We start from the raw sequence: 19,054 nt of genomic DNA, 5'->3' as shown, positions 1-19,054 counted from the left end.
CCAGGGCTTCAGAAACAAAGGCACACATGTCCTCAAGGGCTACATCATCCCAGACCCCAGCCATGGCCTTCTTCAAGCCACCTCCCTCAGTTTTGGGTTTTTCTTGAGATATGGTCTTACTGTTGCCTAGGCTGGAGTGCAGTGGCATGTGGATGGCCCATTGCAGCCTTGAACTCCTGGGCTCAAGTGATCCTCCCGCCTCGGACACCTACCTGAGTAGCTGGGACTACAGATGCACACCACCATACCCAGCTAATTTTTTATGGTTTTTTTTCTTTTGTAGGGACAGGGTCTCACTGTGTTGCCCAGGCTGGTCTCAAATTCCTGGCCACAAGCCATCCTCCTGTCTCAGCCCACAGTGCTGGGATTACAGGCATGAGCCACCATGCCCGGCCTGACCTCCCTGAGTTCTTAGGTCTTCTGCTTCTCCTGGCAGACTGTTGCTTCCCAGAGCACCGTTCCCATGCGGTTCTCTCACCTGCATATGGATCCGTACAACCGGGGGGTTGGGGATTGATCCCATAGGGGAGGGTGGCAGAGCTGAATAGGAATCATAACTAAAATAGGCCACACGGGCTTAAAATAAACACTTTATATAAAGACATCCTTTAAGAAGGGTGCAGCTCCCAGGACAGCTCTCTATGGGACTTTTGCCCCAACCCAAGGACAATGTGAGTAGGAGCCAGGTCAGAGACCTGTGGGCGCAGCCTGGAAGCAAACTGACATCTAGGATCTAAAAGCAGTGGAGAATGTGGAAAGGCAGGGCTGGGGTGGGGACAGAATGGATCCTGGCTCATCCGAATTGGCCTAGAGTCAAGGTGCTGAATTCCTGGCTCCATCGAAGCACGATGTCCTCACTTTTGCCAGCGCTCAACACACTGTAAGTCTCGTTCTGCAGACATCTCATGCGGGACACCTACATGGGGATTCGGTGCATAGTCTGTGTCCCAGAGCCAGGCACCAGGAGTGGGGAGGTGTCAGAAGCTCCACAAGAGCCCAAGGTGAGCAGGCAGGGGCCCAGGGCAGTAGAGGGAAGGAGGAAGCTCAGATGTCGCCAAGCAGCCCAGCCCCCTTCTTTCAGAAATGGGAAGGCTAAGGCTCACAGCGGGAGGAGCCTCATCCCAGGCTGCTTGGCGAGTAAGAACAGGAAGCAAGACTGAGACCTCAGTGTCCAATCCCAGCCCAGCCGAGGGCTCTTCCTGTGGTGGTCTCAGGGCCTGCCCCTCTTGTCTGTGGTGTTCCCCACCCCCCACCCACCTGGGAAGGCCTCGCTGGGCCTGGAGGAGGGGAGGAGAGGGTGCTGGTGGAGGGCTGTGGCCCAGAGATGCAGGTAGGGAAGTGCTCTCCTCATCCCAGCTGCCGCCTGGGGGGCTCAGAATACACCAACCCCTGTGACTGATGGAGAGGCTGGCGGGGGCAGGAGCGGGCAGGGTGGGGGGCTCACCTTCCGATTTCGGTTCCTCATCAGACACTGCTGACTTTTGAAGGAACAGTAGTTCGGGTACTGGATATAGTCTGTGTCACAAATCTAAGCCAGGAGCCAGGGAGAGGGAGGAGAGGGCATCAGAAGCTTTACAAGACACCAGCCCTCCAGAGAGTATCTGCAAGGGCAGAACCAGGGCCAGGGGCGTGGCCCCGAGCACCAGGCCCGCCACACCTGCGTGCTCCCTCACCTCTGCCCTCCACTCCCATCTCCAGGCACAGGTTGCTGGGAAGAAGCCAGGAGCCTGGGAGAATGAGAAGAGGCGGCCCTACCACTCAGCTTGCTGGGAAAGTGACAGTGGAACCGGGAGCAGACAGGGGATGGTTAAAGGTCCAGAACATGGGACGGGGACCCAGTTAGTGGTCCAACAGCAAGGCTCCTTCTGACGACAGCAAGTGAGGGAGAGGGTAGAAGAATCTCTAATATGAGACAGGGGTGAATCACTTCCCTCTTTGTTTTTTTTTTTTTTTAGACAGAGTCTCACTCTGTTACTCGGGTACAGTGCTGTGGCATCACCGTAGCTCACAGCAACCTCAAACTCCTGGGCTCAAGCGATCCTTCTGCCTCAGCCTCGCAAGTAGCTGGGACTACAGGCATGCGCCACCATTCCAGGCTAATTTTTTCTATATATATTTTTTAGCTGTCCACATAATTTCTTTCTATTTTTAGTAGAGACGGGGATCTCGCTCTTGCTCAGGCTGGTCTTGAACTCCTGAGCTCAAACAATCCACCCGCCTTGGCCTCCCAGAGTGCTAGGATTACAGGCATGAGCCACCGCGCCTGGCCCACTTCCCTCTTTGGACTTTGCTTCCCCATCTATAAATCAGGGGGCAGCTGAGCTGATCTCTTAGACCTCTTCCGGGTCTAGAGATCCAGGGACAAGAGCTGGACACAGGCCCCTCGGCTCAGCTCCCAGCCCTTTTCTTTCTTTTTGTCTCACTCTGTTGCCCAGGCTGGGGTGCAAAGCCTCATCATAGCTCACAGCAACCTCAAATTCCTGGGCTCTAGCGATCCTCCTGCCTCAGCCTCCCAGTAGCTGGGACTACATGGGCACATCACCACACCTCGCTAATTTTTCTATTTTTTGTAGAGATGGAGTCTCATTATGTTGCTCAGGCTGGTCTTGAAGTCCTGGCCTCAAGTGATCCTCCCACAGTGCTGGGATTACAGGTGTGAGCCACCGCGTCCAGCCCCCCAGCCCTTTCTTATGCAGCCCCTACTTTTCTTTGCCCTGGTTTTCCCTGCTAAACCACAGAAGGGAGAGGCCTGACTCTCGGCAACTACAGGTCATCCCACAGGGGAGGTGACTTTGGGGAGAGGGGGTACCCAGTTGACTTCACTGAGCGGGGAAAGTACTGGAAGAGCCGGGGAAAGAGCCCTTCAGAATGAGACACGCGAGTAACGGATCACAGGGATGGGGGGCACTTTGCACATCACCTCGTCTTTTACTGTAGAGATAAATCTAACTTTGGTCCAGAGGGGGAAGTCACTTGACCAAAGCCACTCAACAAGTATGAGACAGAGTAGCAAATGTGCGAAGCCACGCTTGGTCACCTCTGCTCTGTAACGAGGGGCAGCTCTCCAGAGAGATGCTTTGAAGACAACACAGGATGGAGCACGCGGCTCCCCACGTCTCTTGCCTGAGTCACTACGTTCCTTAATAGATGAACAACACTAGTCCCTGCCTCTTCCTGTGCCTACGATCACATGTGATGGGGTTAGTGATTACGTCTCTGTAATCTACCACCCGGTGTACTCTTGTGCCAAAGCCTGGACGTGATTTTGCACGTACTGAAGCTCCACCACCTATATGTTAAGTGGTGGGCTGGAACACGGTGGTGGAGCAGTCTGACAGAACCTCTAAAGGTGTTCTCTCGGGATGTAGCCCTCAGTAAAACTTCTGAATCAAATTAACTTTAATTCTTTAAAAGCTTGATTTTTTTTTTTTTTTTTTTAGTCAACACAAGTAACTGGCAGAGCCGGGACCAGAACCTCTATGTCCTGCCTCCCAGTCCCCCACTTTCTCCCCACTCCGTGTTCCTATTCCTTTGCCAGATATGATCCCATTCTATGTGTGGGGCGGGTGGGTGCGATGGTCTGTTGGAGACAGGCAGGGCATTCAGCAAGGACTGGCTCTCAAAGCCAGGGGGCTCCTAGGGCTACCTAAAGCAAGGAACCGGGGTGGCGGTGGGGGTGGGGGGCTGAGCCTGGGGAAAGGTCTGACCTTGGTGGGGAAATCCCCGTCCTGGAAGCTAAGGAACTCAGTCTGGAGCCAGCCAGAGACTCGGACGTCTTCGCAGCCCTTTGTGGCAAGCCGGGCACACCAGAAGTCCATGCGGAGCCCGCCGTACATATCCAGCCCATAAAAGCGGCCCATTTCCGTGTGCCCTACCTGTGGCACAGGAGACGAGGGGGAAGCGCACACCCACCCCCCACGGGCCTCCCAGTTCTGCCTCCCCACCGCAGGCTGTGCAGCGCGGTACCTGGGTGCCCATGGACAGGCTCTGGGAGGTGAGCAAGGGGCTGACAAAAGGCGTCCTGTGGGAGTTGTCACACGGCTGCCGCTGCAGGTTGGCCTCAGAGTGGCACTGCTCCAGCTTCAGGGAGCAGAAGTCACAGAGGGCACAGGTAGATGTGTGTCGCCGCCCAAGGTTGTCACAGACCTGAGGCAGGATTGTGGGTGAGGCTGAGACTAGGTGGCCTGCCCTCTCCCACGCCTCAGCTCTCCAGGGAGGGCCTGCCAGGACGTCTTTGCATTAGGCCTCTTCCGAAAGCTTCTCCGGCGTTTCCCTCCGTCTCCCTCCCCAAGGGTTCCTCAAGGACCGGGCCTGGCTCTCTGTTTCTTCACCCTCTTCCTGGATGATTTATCTACTCTTGGGTCATTGTCATCTGTCTGTAGGCAACACCCAAATCTTTATCGCCAGCTCTGATCTCTTTCCTGAGCTCCAAATCCTCATTGCCAACTGCCTGACAGAAAATATACCACTGGGTGACCCACGATCACCCCTAAATCAGCCTCCCTGCAAAGAAATCATAAGCCTCCCCCTTCTCAATCTCTGCCAGTGATAATGCTAATATTTACAAAGAGGTAACACAGTGCTGGCACCATGGCTATAAATGCTTTCATCTCATTTAGCCTTCACAAGAACCCCGTAATAGCACAGATACTAACAATATCCCCATTTACTGATGAGGAAACTGAGGCCATCGAGGTTGAGTAAGTTGCTCAAAGCCACATGCCTAACAGATGGTGACGCTGGGACATGGATCCAGGTCCTTGTAACTCTAAAACTGACACTCTACCCAAGCACCTGGGTTCAAAACCGCCAAACTCTTGGAAGATATTTTTCAGAGTGGAGTCTCATCTCCCTGCGGGACTCTGCCCTGACGGAGCTTCCTCAGCACTAGCTGGAGGAGTGTACTAAGCAGCATCCTCAGTCAATGCCACCTCCTGTCACAGTGCATGAAATTTCTTTTTTTTCACCCAGGCTGGAGTGCAGCAGGGGCATGATCACAGCTTACTGCAACCTCGAACTCCTGGGTTCAGGTGATCCTCCTGTCCTTGTGCACCATCACGCCCAGCTAATTTTTTGTAGATATGGTGTCTTGCTATGTTGCCTAGGCTGGTTTTGAACTCGCGGCCTCAAGCGATCCTCCTGCCTCTCCCAAAGTGCCTGCATGAAATCTCTTACCTCCCCTTGCTTGTTCCTCCCAGCAGCACATGAAGGGGGCATTATCATGTTCCTGACCAAAAATCTCTATTGACTTCCCCTGTCCTATCAAATTAAGTATAAATGCTTGAGACTGCCATTCAAGATTTTCGTATTATGACCCTATCTCTTTGATCCTGTCCCCTGCTGCTTTGCTCCAGGTAAAATGGACTCCTTACTGTTTCCGTATCCAAGCCATAAAATTCATTGGGCCCTCTCCATGACCCTTGAACTTCCTACACCTTTTTACAAACCTCTCCCCAGCACCTACCACACTCCTTCCGTAACAATACTCTATTGGGATTAACCCCCTCGGGGGCTCTGGGCCCCTTAAGGGCAGAACAAGTATGCTCATTCTTAGTCCCTCATGAAATTTCTACTCCTCTCTGCCTTAGAGCCTTTGCACATACTAGTCCCTCTACCAGAAGCCTTCTACCGGCCCCTTCTTTTGCCTAGCTTCCTTTTTCTTCGGGTCTCAGTTTAAACATCAGTTCCTCTCAAAAGCATTCTCTAATCCTGCCAAACACAGAGAGGTATCCCCCACCCCATCTGCCCTCTCTGCACTTTGTGTTTACCCGTTACAGTGCTGATCCCATCACAGTGTCCTGCGTATTTCCTTGTCTCTCTCCCCCACTAGATTCCAAAAGGACAGAGGATGGGACCTACTGTATGCACTGCTAACATCCCAAATACCTAGTAACGGGTTGGTGCTCCCAAAAATCAGCATTTGTTGAACAAATGCGTGAATGGATGGCATATGAGCTCTCAACAAATGTTTGCTACATTGTATTATTCCAAAGTTTAAAGTATATTTTCCCGAGAATAGACTTGCTGGGTGTTGAGGATACCCCGAGACAGGGATCTCTTTACAGATTCCCTAGAAGGGGTTCTGTGAAGCCCATGGAAAGAGGGAGAGCTGCGCTTAAGGCAAAGCTAGGTACTGAAGACGGTGAATTGGATCAAAGGGTGACTCAAAGCCTGACAACTCAGAGAGGAAAACAATGAATTCCAGACTGCACTGGATTCCAGACTAGGTCTTGAGCCTTTCTCCTTTAAAGTGGGCTGGAGATGCCTTCCAAAGAAGAAAGTTCCATGGAGAGAATCTCTCCAACTAGGCCTCATGTTTTCCCTGTCCCCCCCCCCCCGAGAATGCCCAGTGGCATGTATCTGTTAAACAGTATGGCAGGCATACCGACTTCCCGAAACCAAGGATCTCCTCTTCTATGTACTTCCAGGCCTTGGCAGTGGGGGTGATGACGCAGGTGTTCTCCACAATTGAATAGCACAGCACCAGCAAGGCCTCTGAGTGGGGCAGCTGCAGGAGGCTGCAAGAAGACAGCACTGACTGTGGGGATGGGCCGGCCAGCTGGGCAGAAAGCTACGCCCACTCTCTTCCCTCCCCTTAGCATCTGGTCTTGGTCACACGCACACAGCATGCTCAGCATGGGGCCTTAGAAGACTTTGGACCAATTGCCTCCTTTTACAAATGAGGAACTGGGGTCCAGAAAGGAGAAATAACTTTGCCAAGGTTGCAGTACTAATCAGGGCAGAGACAAGACCAGAACCCACGCCTGGCGGCTCCACAGACAGGGCTCACCCCACTATATCACACAGTGATGAGCACGTGGGGCAGCACTCAGGCTGGTGATGGGCACAGAGTGGCTGAGGCAGGCAGTTGCTAGCTGTGCCGGAAGCCCCAGCAGGTCTGCACAGGTCTACAGGCTGAAGCTGGGAGAATGGGCTTCTCATTCCCAAAGACAGCAGCAGGGAGGGCAGGGCCGGTGAGGGAGTCAGAACTTCCTCTACCTGCCAGGGTTTTGATGTCTCCAGTGGGGTTCCTCATCGTATATTTCATTCATTTCATCCATTTTCTGTGCTGATCGGATGAGCTCCTGGATGTTCTCCATCATCATAGGAGGAGACTCCACTTCTCGTACCCGGGGAGTGAAAGAGGAAGGGTTAGAAGATTCAGATTGGAACTTGGGCTCTGCATCTGTCTGCACCCCAGATATGGCCTCCAGGCCCTCCTCTGTCCCCTGTCCTTCTTCCTGCTTTCCCTCCTCCTCCTGCTCCTCCTCTTGCTCTTCTTTTTCCTGCCCCTCCTCCTGCTTATGTTCTTGCATCTGCTCCGGCTTGTGCTCCACTCCTTGTTCCTGCTTGTGATCTGTGGCTTGCTCCTGGCCTCCCAGGGACAAGGAGGATTGCAGGAGCTCCTCCACATTGTTGTTAAGCCGCTCAGGCCAGGGTGGGAAGGCCTGTCGTTCCGTGACTGCAGCAGGGTTTGGGAGGGACAGAGAAAGAAAAGGGAAAGAGATGATCAGGCTTCTGGCCCGTGAGTGTCTGTTCACAGAGGGACACACACAAAAACGCAAAGGCAGAAGAAAACAGACCAAATGACACTTAAACACACAGTTAAGGAGAAAAAACACAGAAAATATAAATATTAAAATAAAAGGGCATTCCCATGGCAATTGTGGTGCTGGTAACATGTGTCACCTTCCCACCTCCCTGGCAAGTGCTCCTCTTGCCTAACTCCTACCTCAAATACCATCTTTTGTCCCTTTCCCTTAGGAAACACCAAGTATTCTGAGTAGCTAGCAACTAATTCTTTCTGAAGTGAAGGTTGTTAGCTTATAAAAGTCCCAGAGGATATCCAATGCAGGAATGTCTTTGGAGCTAGGAAAAATGGATTCAGGGCAGAATATAAATAATGGCAGAAGAGATTCTGGTCCAGGAGGGCCCTAACGTGTTAATACAAAGGCAGACTCTTGGCTGGTTGCTGTGACTCAATCCTGTAATCCTAGCACTTTGAGAGGTCGAGGCAGGAGAATCATTTGAGGCCAGGAGTTTGAGACCAGCCAGGACAGCAAAGTGAGACCCCATCTCTACAAAATATTAAAAAATTAGCTGGGCATGGTGGTGCACACCTGTGGTCTCAGCTACTCGGGAGGCCGAGGTAGGAGGATTGCTTGAGCCCAGGAGTTCAAGGTTGCAGTGAGCTATGATGATGCCTCTGCACTCTAGCCTGGGTGATGGAGTGAGACCCCGTTTCAAAAAAAAAAAAAAGTGAACTCTCCCTTCCGAAAATGGCTGTCTATTAGTGCCCCCTTCCTGCCCATATGCTTCCCATTTCCCTACCACAGATGCCTTATATCCTGGGCTCTGGGAATCGTGGAAGGAGTAGCTGGTGGTCTCCCAGGCACTGTGAGGGTCTCACCTGTGAAGTGGGGTGAGATGGGGGAGGTCATCGTGGTGGCCGAGACTTCAGCTAGAGCTTCCACCTCCTTGAGAGTGTTAGGTGAGAGAATAGAGACTGGCTGGGAGCACCGGACCCTCTGCAGGGAGAGAAGGAAAATGGGAACACCTTTCCCAAAGGGAGACTTCTGCTCCGGCTGATTCCTCAGCCCCATTTCCAGCATGTCTCATCTCTCACAGTTTCTGGGCACGGACAAAGGGACATTGTCCTTGCTGGAACCCTCTAGACCTGAGAAAGGGTCCCTCTCTGGAAGACAAAACTCTGTCTGGGCCACACCCCTGCCATCACTCTTTTGCATTTAACTTGGAAATCATTGACCTGTTAGGACAAATGGAAAGGCTTGTCTCTTTGCCTCTTCCCATCCCTCTTTCCTACTTTTCTTGCAGTGGCAGGATTGTAATCTGAATGCCCAAGGTGAGACTGTATTCATACATGATTTGGATAAGTGATTGGCAAATGGCAGGCAAGGAGGATCTAAGGATGGCCCTCCGGGGAGCCCTTCCTCAACGTCCCACTGCCACTGCCTCTGCCTTGGCCCTGGGACACCAGATCCAACCTTTGGCCTGGGCCTCACCTTGGCATAGTAGACATGGTTGGAGCACCGATACTGAGTAAACTGGCAGAAAGACTCAAACCAGGAGGCATAAGGAAGGTCGGAGCAGACAGCACCTGAGAAACGGTGGAGTGGAGAAGATGAGCACACAAGGAGAACTGGGGAGAGGAGAACATGGGCTCAGGGTGAGGTGCCTGCATATACTTCCCTGTCTCACATGAGCACAGGGCTTTTGCCCCAGAGGTTTGGGTGAACGCTCTTGGTGCCTCAGTTTCCCCACTAGTGTGGCCCTCACCGTCTGGCACCAAGCCATGGTTTTCATATTGATCCAGCTGGACGAGTGTGGGGTTCCGGCAGCCGTGGGTTGCACGGAGGCGGCAGGTAGTTTCCGCCTTCCAGGTTGGGGTCAGCAGTGCGAAGAAGCGTTCGTACTCGCTGGGAGAGAGAGGGCTGCCCGGAGTGGGGGCCAAAGTCGAATCCTGGGCTGGGGCAGGAGTCAGGGGCAGGAGTAGCGCTGCAGAGCGGACGAACAGACGGATGGATGGACGGAGCCCCCAAACCCGCTCCGGGCCCAGCACAGACCCAGACTAGCAAATTAGGGACGGGGGTCCTCAGTGAGTTCTCCCTGCTGACCAGGGGACGGGATTCTAGTGGGGGAGGCAAAGGTCTGACCCCAGGGGGCGATCAGGGGGGACCTCAGAAGCTAGGGAGCAGACCCAACGCGATTACCAAGAGAAAGCGGTTCAGAAACGGTAAGACAAGGGCTCTCGGGAGGTGGAGGACTGAGCGGGGCGAGGAAGAGCCTCGCGGGCGGGAACCTCTCACCCTTCAGGACTGCGAGGACGAGGCCCGCGGCTAGCTGCCTCATGGCCCCAGAAGACCGGCACGCCTTTCTAAGATGAAAGCGGCCTCTAACCGGCCAAGCCAGGACGCCGCGGGGGCGCGGGCCGGCCGGCGGGGCGGAGGCAGAAGGTGCGGCGGGGACGTCACGAACAGCCGGGGCGCCGGAGGGGCGGGGCTCGGAAACCGGCGCGCGCCCCGCGCGCTCCAGATAAGGACGGCAAAAGGTTCCGCTCGTTTCGTGTCTTCAGCGGAGCAGGCCGTGTTGTTCTTTACGTGTATGACCTTATTTAATTGCCATAGTAATCCTATAAGGTGGATACCGTTATCACTGTTTTACAAATGAGGAAACTGGGTCTTAGGGAAGCAGTTTGCCCAACAGGCAGTAAGACCTAGATGTGAGTACAGGCGCGGTTCTGGGGCAGGCACAGATGGAATGTACAAAACAAAGTTAAGGCTTATCTGGGTAGGAACTGAGAGAACACTTCCATGCAAGAAGCGGGTCAAAGAGGAAAACAAGAGCAGGGTTCAGATGAGGGAGACGCCGAGGTTAGGAAGGCTCAGTGGTCTAATGATACGGTTTCCTAGGGGGAGGTGAGGAAGACAATCCATTCAAGTATGGGAGGAAAATTTTTGTTTTTGTATCTTGTTTCATGTTTAAAATAAGAAGTCAAGCTAATATTTAGTACAGTAATACACATACATAACACAAATACATCATTTATTGGAAATTAAGTGAAAGATGTTTTATGAAGATGCACCATTTACAAAGTTTTGGAGACATCTGGTCTGAGGCATGCTCTCCAGCCACCTTTGTCTTCCCCAAGTTGAGAAGTTGTGGGTTCTGGTGCAGAGGTGCCACTTCTGCTTTCATGTCTTGTCCTACTTCTGGCATGCCATCCTCCCGCCTCTCATCCAACCCAGAGGATGCAAAAAGAATGCTTAGCACATGTACTAAAATCGTGTCTCTACAATAAACACAGCAGGCCAACATGTATAGCTTTTATTTACCTACCCAAATTCCTTTTACATGTGAGTTATCTGCATTCCACCTTGCCCCCTCTCCCATTCACAAGGCCAGGATGAATCCCCTTGGCACAGAGGAAGGGGTGCCCCTTCAACTAGGGGTATCAGAGCCCAGATGATCTGGGAGATCCCCCACCATGAAAAAAGCAGGAAGAGAATGGAGAAGCAAGTTTATCACACCTAGCCCCCCACAGGGGAGGGGGAATGAAGAGGCCCCCCCCACAGGGGAGGGGGAATGAAGAATGGAGAAGCAGGTTTATCACACCTAGCCCCCATGCTACTGCCCCAGTCTTTAAATACAAAGCAAGGGGAATAAAGAGGACCCTCCCTCTGAAATACAGCACCAACCTCAGCATGGAGGCAAAAGGACAGTGGGCAAGACCACTTCCCTTTGAAGGGGGAGGGCTGAAGGAGAGCACATACCGTAAGTGGCTGCGGCACCCCTCCCTACCAGGGTTTGGATGCAGCCTCAGCACCAGGAGTGGGGAGAGGGGAGGAGAAGGGATGACAGTACTGAGCCATCCACTTCTCCGTGAACCCCCGGCCCCAGCACAGGCATTCCTCTGCCCACCAGCCCAGGTCAGGGGTTGTGGAAGAAACTGTGTTGGAATCCAAGGCCTTTATCTATTTCTTCTTCCGTTCTTGGGAGCAGCGTGGGCAAAACCTGAAAAGGAATGTGAAAGAGAAGGGGAGGGAGAAAGTGAATGAAAGGAAGTATGCCCGCTAACATTCAGCTTAGGGATCCTCCAACTCCTGCCACAACTCTCTCACTTACCATTTCCCCCGAGGCTTGGTCGTCAGCCCCACACAGGCAAAGTGGAACCACTCGATGGAACACTGGAAGAGGAAGAAGATGGAAGAAGCAGAAGTCAGGGGCCTGGGTGTGGCAGAAGAAGGAAAGGAAGCCCCCACATATTCCTTAGGAATCTCTTTGAAGAGTTCTTGGAAGTCCCAAGGCCAACAAGCTCCAACTACCTTCCTTGTATTCTGAAGTCCCACTATTCAACCGTGAGTTTTTCCCTCTTGTACCCACTCTCTCTTCATTCCCCAAAGAATTCCCCATCCTGAGGCAAAACGGTTCTCACATCAGGGTTGTCACAGCCAATCATCTCTCCATATGAGACCTGGTGACAAAGGCAATAGGTGGGTTCGTTGGGATCCACAGGCATATCCAACACATCAGAGGGGTGGACACTGCCAAAGGTCACTGAGGGCATCCCATACTCAGGACTTCTGCATGCCAAGAGGAAGAGAAAATGTCATCTGCAGGAAGGGAAGCTATGACCTGAGGCTTTCAGAGGTGCCAGAAGGAGATCCTGGTGGGGCAAATGATTTGTGGCTTCTCCTTTCTATCCAGCAGATCCCAAAATGATAAGAGTTAGTCACTGGCACAGAAGACACAGAAAGTGGCAAGGGGCAGTGCAGGGTGGGAGCAGGGCACTGGGAGAGAAGGGTATCTCATTTGGCAAAGGACACCCTGATACACTCACGTGCGCACAAGTTTTAACTTTTTCTGGGCAGCCTTGGGGGCTTCTTCATCTGAGTTTTTCCCTTTGGAACGAGCACGAGCAGCTTTCTTCTCCTTTTGGGTCCGGCCTTCTAGGAAAGAAGGGGAAAGCCAGAAGGCAGGAGACAGAACGATGGGTTAAGTCCTCTCTCTTTCCCCTCTTTTGAGCCTGGTGCCCCCTGCCCCATAGACTTCTTCTCCCTTTGGATCCTTGCCCCACCTCTCACAGCCCCGTCCCCCCTCCTCACTCTTTTTGCCTTTGCTGGAAGAGCTGTCATAGTCACTTGACTCAATCTGTTTCTCCTTCAGATCAGCCTCAAAACGGGCCAGGTCTGTGTCCAGTCGCCGAATGTGTTTGTCCACCTGGGTGGAAAGGAAGGAGAAGGAGAGGTACCAGGCTGGTTCTGATAAAAGAAAATAGGCTGAGGCAGATTCTATGGATCTCCCAGACCCAAGACAGATCCCAATACAGCTGAAGGAGGGGTCTAAGACCCTGAGGATTAGATGGGAGATAGGTGGGGAGCCATGAACAGGGCCATACCATCTCATAGGTCTGCATGGCAAGCTGCACCTTGTCGTCACCAAATTCCTTGCACTTGCCATAGGCTTCCTGGATCTGTTTGAGAAGGGCCAATTTTTCCTCGGAGCTCAAGCTGCGGGCGCTACTCATATACTCAGTGGCCAACTTGTCAATTTCAGCCTTCAGGTCTACAACAGAGACAGAGGCCTGGTCACAATGGCCCCTGAGTGGCTAGGTGAAACACACTTCTTCCTCTTGTTCCTTGGACCTTTTCCATTGACCATGATAACCTTCCAACTAAAACGAACTGAACATTCGTTGGTACTGTGCCATGTACTCAAATAATGCAACATATTCACAATATTTGCTTTAACGGTGCCTTCAAGGTGCTGAAAACACTGCTATCATAGTTGGAACTTAAATTATTGAAACACAACGAGGGGTCCTCTGCACACCACATTAATATGAAGTATATTTTTGTTGATGTCGGAAGATGCTTCTTTGTAGGGCTTGCTGCTTCCTGACCCACGAATTTTGTCTCAAAAGCTGCCTTGTTTCTTGTCTCAAAAACATCCCACAGCATCACTGACTGCTGCAAACCAGGCTGGGTTACCTGCTGCTGCTGGCTTCCAAGTGTGTACATCTATATCGTGCAATTTTAAATTAGGCCCCATTTCATCCACGTAGTTGTCGTTCTGCTTACCTTACTGCCCACTTTATTTTGCTCATCATTTGCAACTTGGTTAAATTTTCCATCACTTTTTTCCTGTTCATCTTAGATATTGCTTCAGACATTTTAATAATGGAAGATTGGTGATGTCCCAGGACACTGAGACTGTAGATGTCTATTGCCTAATATTTGGTAGGGCTCATAAAAATGTCAACAGAAAGAGACAAAAGTCTGACTCTAACATAGTGCAGCAACGGATAACCAGGGGATATGCAAACACACTATGTTTACGTTCCACTGCAGTCCAGGTCCTTGGAAGAAGCTGAAAAAGCATGTAGTTCCATAATCTCCAACTGGTCTTTCTGTGCATGAACTCAAGAATTAGGACGATATAAGAAAGCAAGCTAGCTGGTTCTCACCATTTGGCAAGCAGTTCTTAGGGAGTCATGCTCCGGATTTTAGATGATGTTCATCTTTTCATGAGTAAACTTACCCAGTGTAACTTAGGACACAGCTTCATGCATCCCAACACCAGCCTGTTACTTCCTTAAGCATGGCTACATAGGATGGAAGATAAGACATACATATCCTTCAGTGGGTATAGGGATAGGTCCAACAGACATCTTTGATCTTGAAGAGACCAACCTGACCACTGTAGAATAGCCTCCCTCAGGCTCCAAGTGAATGCCCCAATGCAGCCAATTTGCCCAACGTCCAATGCTGTAGATGGTACCAAATGCTTCTGTAAGCTTGAAGAATACAGTGTAGAGATCCTCATATTAATTACTGCTTTTCTTTCTTTCTCTTTTTATGAACTTATACAGCAAAGCTCCCGTCTACCAACGTAAGTTGCAGTCTAAAGCCACACTGTGAATTTTGTGATAGTAACATTAACAATGCAGTGAAGTAAACATTCTAGTCATCCTATAAATATATCAAACGTGGAGAGCAGAAATGACTCTAGAGTTGACTGGTTTCTTGAATTCTTCTTGAGGAAGGTATAAAGAACATAAAATCTTTGAATTGTTGAGGCATTGTTTCAATACTCCATTTGTTATGGAAAAGCTAATAGAGAAATGAGGATCATTATCTTCTTTTAAGAATTGCAAGAGAGTAAAAAAAGAGAGAGAGAAGCCGCAGTTCTCCAGATCACACCAGATGATATGGTAACACCATGCAGAAAAATAAATGATTACACAAGCTCATTACACATAGGAACTCCTTACTCTGTACATACCCTCCGTTCTTTGGTCTAAGTCCCTCATGAGCTGAAAGTTTCTCTGTAATTCAAAGGGGAGGTTTTCAATACCTAGGGAAGAGAGAGAAACTGATAATCACTGGACTATGCACTGGCTTTATAACTTCTTCTAAAGTACAGTTCAGTTTTCCCTCCTTCGAACCTCTGGATTGATCTGTGACAGGATCCTTCCATTGTTCTTCTCTTACAAGAGGCCATGCTCATCTCTTTCTCTACACAACAAACTTTTCCATCTCTGTACAGCTAGCTAGCCCACCCTTTTTCTCTTCAGTGACCTTACTTTACAAATCAGTCTTTCTTTATTCTGTATTTTCAATCTCTGCTTCCAAGCTCCTTGTCCGCAACTTACAAATACTCTCCTGGTATCCGCTACTACTTAACACACATACCCTTCCAATCAACTCTCCATATAGTAGCAAGAACGTGCTTTTAAAAAAATGCAAACCTGATCAAGTCACTCCCCTGCTTATAACTTTCCAGTAACTTCTTATTGCTCTCAGGATGTTCTGCACTTTCTGGCCCTTGCTTACCTCACACCAGCCTTAACTCACGCCAGTCTCCCTTCGTGCTCCCTCTGTTCTGATCGCATTGGCCTTCTCTCAGAGCTTCACACTGGCTAGTGCCCTTCCTGCCACTTGGCTTTCCACATGCCATTCTGTCTGTCTGGAATGCACTGCTTCATCTTCCTCATCTCACCCCCACCACACCTCCTGGCCTACTAAATTTCTATTCGTTCTTCAAAGTTCAGCTCAAATTTGACTTTCCCAGACTCCGAGAAGTACCCTAGATATTATCTCAAGGTTGTCTATCTTTTTTAGCACTTATCCAACTGTACTTAAAAAATTGTGCAATTAGTTATTTGGTATCTGTCTTTCCAACCCTCCAGGTGGAGAGACGTGTTTGTCTTATTCTCTCCTATTTCCCTAGTGTTTAGAATTATAACTTGTATGCAGAAGGTACTCAATAAGCATTTAAATAAATGCATGAATATTTGTCCCCCCAATGTAAGAAAACTCTCATCCCAAAACTCCTCCTCAAACTTTTAAAATGCCAATACTGCTTTAACCTACAACCTCAGGTCTGCTACCACCAGTTTGCTGAGATTAAGTCACCAGTGACTTGCCAAATCAAATGATCTGTTATTAGTTCTATCCTAAAAAATATCTCTGAAGCAGCTGGCACCATCTTCTCTTCTTTGAGTAACTTTCGTCCTTTTAGGATTCCAAATCTCATCATATACCTTCTGGTAACTACAACATTGACATTTTCTTAGCCTGCTCCCTTAAATTTCTTTTTTTAAGAGATGAAGTCTTGTATTGTTGCCCAGGCCAGTCTCAAACTCCTGGCCTCCAGCGATCTTCCTGCCTCAACCTCCCAAGTAGCTGAGAGTACAGGTGTAAGCCACTGTACCTGGCCTGTCCCTTAAATGTTCATGTTTTCTTGAGATTACATTTTAGTCCTCTCAGTTTCTCACTTTACTGGTTTTCCCCCCTGAACGATCTCATTCACTTTTATGGGTACAATTACCATTCCTATGATTAAGTTTAAACTGAATTAAATATGTTACTATTACTCCTGAATTTCCTATCTTATCGTTGGTATATTGTCTATCCCACTTTCCAAGAAGGAAGAATCTACCTTAAAGTCTTCCTTCTCTCTCAACCACTTAGTCATTCAGTCAGTCCTACCATATTTAACTCCTGAATACTTCTGTCACTCCATAAGATCAGATTCTCGTCTCTGACCTGGACTGTCATCACTAATTCATCTCCCTGTTATCAATGTTATCATGCTCCAATTTACCATACATCAGTTATTTTCATTTATAAAAGTCACATTTGGTGAGGCACAGTGGCTCAGGCCTGGGAAGCTGAGGTGGGAGGACTGCTTCAGGCCAGGAGTTCCAGACCAGGCTGGGGAAAATAGTGAGACATCTCTACAAAAAATAATTGTAAAAAAATTAGTGGGGAATGGTAGTGCACACCTGTAGTCCTAGCTACTTGGAGGCTGAGGAGGGAGGATTGCTTGAGACAAGGAGTTCAAGGCTGTAGCGAGCTACGATGACACTACATTCTAGCCCAGGAAACAGAGTGAGACCCTATGTCAAAAAAAAAAAAAAAAAAAAACCACCCAAATCATACTCTACTTTAAAATGCAAACTCCCTAGCTTGGCTTAAAAAACCTTGTCCAATCTAGCCCCAGCCTCTCTCTCCAGTCTCACTTCCCAATCTCTCACCTTAGAGATCAAACACTGTGACCTCACTTTTCCAAGACTTTGCCATAAAACAATCACAGTACATTTGCTGATGCTTTCCCCAACCTGGAATTCCCTTCCTCTCTTCTCACTGGCAAATAAATAACCTTTAAGACACTATTAAAACATCACCTTCTCTTTAAAGCTTTACCTACATCTCTAGGTAATTATTCTCTTTCTCCAGTGTTCCTAACTGTCCTTTTAACATATATACATTATTTCTCTTGTCACACTGTTTTATTGCAGAATCTGTTTCCTATTAGATTGTAAGCATCTTGAGGGCAGGGGCTGTGTCTTACTCATTTTTTATCATCCCCAGTGCCTGCTCTTATGTCTGACCCATACGACCTCAATAAAAATTTGTTGAATAAATGACTCCAGACCTTAAGAAAAATGGAAGTGCACAGGGCGATAGGCTTTGTGAAGGGGTGGATTACCCAAATGGCATAAACATAACACCAAATTTCCATTTGGTGGGAACTGAATCTTTACTCCATGAAGAGAAGCGTTCCAGCTCATCATGTGACAGTGGTCGCTCTCCACCACCACCCCCAACCCCATGAGAAGCCACTTCTGAGGAAGAATTGAGTGGAGGAGGCTCAAAGAGGTCTTTGCCGCTGCCCCAAATGGCAGTGGGTGATACGATTCTGTACGACTTTGGGGGAAAAAAATCTACCCTGGGGCTGGAGACCCCGTAGAATGGGGGCTAGAAATATCTTCCCGGCTATGCTTACTAGCCCTTCAAGACACAGCCCTTAACCCCACCGCGCAGCCCCTCCCTCGTCTACACCCAACAGCGAGGCCTCCATCCTGCTGCCCCGCCCCCTCTTTCTTTACACCCTTCGATATTTCATCCCACGGAACCCGTTCACAATTGTGACCTTCTCGTCACCTGGACTTCAGGGCCACAAATCCTTTCGGCCCCGATCCCCCCACCACTCTATGGCCCCTGACCCCCTCCTCCAGCCTGCTCTTACTGTCCAGATAATGTTCCAAATACATCCCCGCAGCCATCTTGAAGCAAAACAAAGCAACTTCCGATCCGCCCCGGAAGTGACTGAAACACGACAAGAGCCGAAGTTATTTTGGGGTTAAAGCCTTTCCGCCCTCAAAAGAGAACTTCCGCCCTTAGTAAATTACTCACCAGGACACATCCGCCCGACCCTGTAACTTTTCCTTTTGCTGGGTAGCTACGATCGTCCGTAGCGAGGCGGCTGTAGCCCTCTTCCGCCCTTACAGAGGCCCCAGAACGCGACTGGGGCAAGTATTACGTCACTGGGGTCGCCATTTTGCATTCTCTAGCAAACTTTTTTCCCTCCAAATCGGGAATGTGTAGTAATGGGGGGAATTGTTTTCTTCAGGTTTGTATCCGTAAATATCCCCTTTCAATGACTAGAAAATCCAACTTTTTTTCTCTTTTTCAGAATATGAAGCTGATGATTAGAGCAGGTCCCAGCTGAAGCAGGACTTTCTTTCTCTAAGGCAGCTATACTAGTTTAAGTTGGGGAAGAGTATCGGACCTTAAGACATTTAAACCCTCTGCATTTCTATTCACTAACACAAACACCATCTCCCCAATATTATTTTTAACTTGACAGAGATTAATTATTTATAAATTTCCTACTTATAAATGCAAAGAATTACGATGAAGCTGTAATTCTGCACAGCTTTTATCAGGCCTCCTGTCCTTTACACTCAAATACATTTTCATGTATAAAATACTACCTGGGGCCTTGCTCTCTTGCCACTAAGAGGGAAATCTCATGTTTCTGTTTCCCTTTTTGAATTTTTACGTGATGCTAATATCACAATTCTGAAGGGATTGAGGCACGGAGCTGTTTCACAACTGGGCCAGTTAGATCCCAGCCATCACATTGGTCAGCTATAGTACAGTGAACTCTGCTTTTCATCAGAATGGAAAGCAATCAAGGGCATAATAAGCTGCCACAACACTAGGGAAATGGAAGTCAAAGCCCA

General features: G+C 49.5%; 2 protein-coding genes across 10 annotated transcripts; both read right to left on the bottom strand.

The window, feature by feature from the left end:
- Positions 1 to 577: 577 nt before the first annotated feature.
- On the bottom strand, positions 578 to 9,949 carry LOC123640117 (acrosin binding protein). Of its 2 annotated transcripts, none has more exons than XM_045554502.1 (10): positions 9,828 to 9,949; positions 9,298 to 9,516; positions 9,024 to 9,118; positions 8,411 to 8,528; positions 7,000 to 7,462; positions 6,386 to 6,518; positions 3,967 to 4,146; positions 3,708 to 3,875; positions 1,445 to 1,528; positions 578 to 916 (listed from the first exon to the last, which is right to left on the bottom strand). In XM_045554502.1, the coding sequence occupies exons 1-10, from the start codon at positions 9,868 to 9,870 to the stop codon at positions 794 to 796; spliced, it is 1,626 nt and encodes a 541-aa protein (XP_045410458.1). In that variant the 5' UTR covers positions 9,871 to 9,949; the 3' UTR covers positions 578 to 793. The 2 variants fall into 2 exon arrangements, with proteins under 2 accessions (XP_045410458.1, XP_045410459.1); XM_045554503.1 differs by having other exon boundaries at positions 3,708 to 3,785.
- Positions 9,950 to 10,546: 597 nt separating this feature from the next.
- Positions 10,547 to 18,138, bottom strand: ING4 (inhibitor of growth family member 4). 8 transcript variants are annotated; one of them, XM_045554494.1, is made up of 8 exons: positions 18,055 to 18,137; positions 14,803 to 14,874; positions 12,917 to 13,083; positions 12,624 to 12,738; positions 12,359 to 12,467; positions 11,954 to 12,101; positions 11,644 to 11,705; positions 10,547 to 11,532 (listed from the first exon to the last, which is right to left on the bottom strand). In XM_045554494.1, exons 1-8 carry the CDS (start codon positions 18,089 to 18,091, stop codon positions 11,493 to 11,495), a joined length of 750 nt encoding a protein of 249 aa, XP_045410450.1. In that variant the 5' UTR covers positions 18,092 to 18,137; the 3' UTR covers positions 10,547 to 11,492. The 8 variants fall into 8 exon arrangements, with proteins under 8 accessions (XP_045410450.1, XP_045410451.1, XP_045410452.1 ...); XM_045554495.1 differs by having other exon boundaries at positions 12,359 to 12,464; XM_045554496.1 differs by having other exon boundaries at positions 12,633 to 12,738.
- Positions 18,139 to 19,054: the final 916 nt, after the last annotated feature.

This window comes from Lemur catta, chromosome 6, assembly GCF_020740605.2.
Source record: "Lemur catta isolate mLemCat1 chromosome 6, mLemCat1.pri, whole genome shotgun sequence".
NCBI classification, from domain to species: Eukaryota; Metazoa; Chordata; class Mammalia; order Primates; family Lemuridae; genus Lemur; species Lemur catta.
The sequence above is the reverse complement of the archived record's forward strand: the minus strand, read 5'-3'. Positions and strand labels throughout refer to the sequence as shown.

What these genes read in the sequence shown, in the direction of transcription:
- LOC123640117 (XM_045554502.1), bottom strand. Translation starts at nt 9,870, where the DNA reads ATGAGGCAGCTAGCCGCGGGCCTCGTCCTCGCAGTCCTGAAGG. An exon ending in CATCTCACCCCACTTCACAG is followed by an intron (nt 7,463 to 8,410) that starts GTGAGACCCTCA and finishes ACCCTGCTGCAG; the next exon opens with TCACGGAACGACAGGCCTTC. An exon ending in TGAGGAACCGAAATCGGAAG is followed by an intron (nt 917 to 1,444) that starts GTGAGCCCCCCA and finishes ATCCCCATGTAG; the next exon opens with GTGTCCCGCATGAGATGTCT.
- ING4 (XM_045554494.1), bottom strand. Translation starts at nt 18,091, where the DNA reads ATGGCTGCGGGGATGTATTTGGAACATTATCTGGACA. An exon ending in CTTAGACCAAAGAACGGAGG is followed by an intron (nt 13,084 to 14,802) that starts GTATGTACAGAG and finishes TCTCTGTTGTAG; the next exon opens with ACCTGAAGGCTGAAATTGAC. An exon ending in TTGGCTGTGACAACCCTGAT is followed by an intron (nt 11,706 to 11,953) that starts GTGAGAACCGTT and finishes TTCCTCTTCCAG; the next exon opens with TGTTCCATCGAGTGGTTCCA.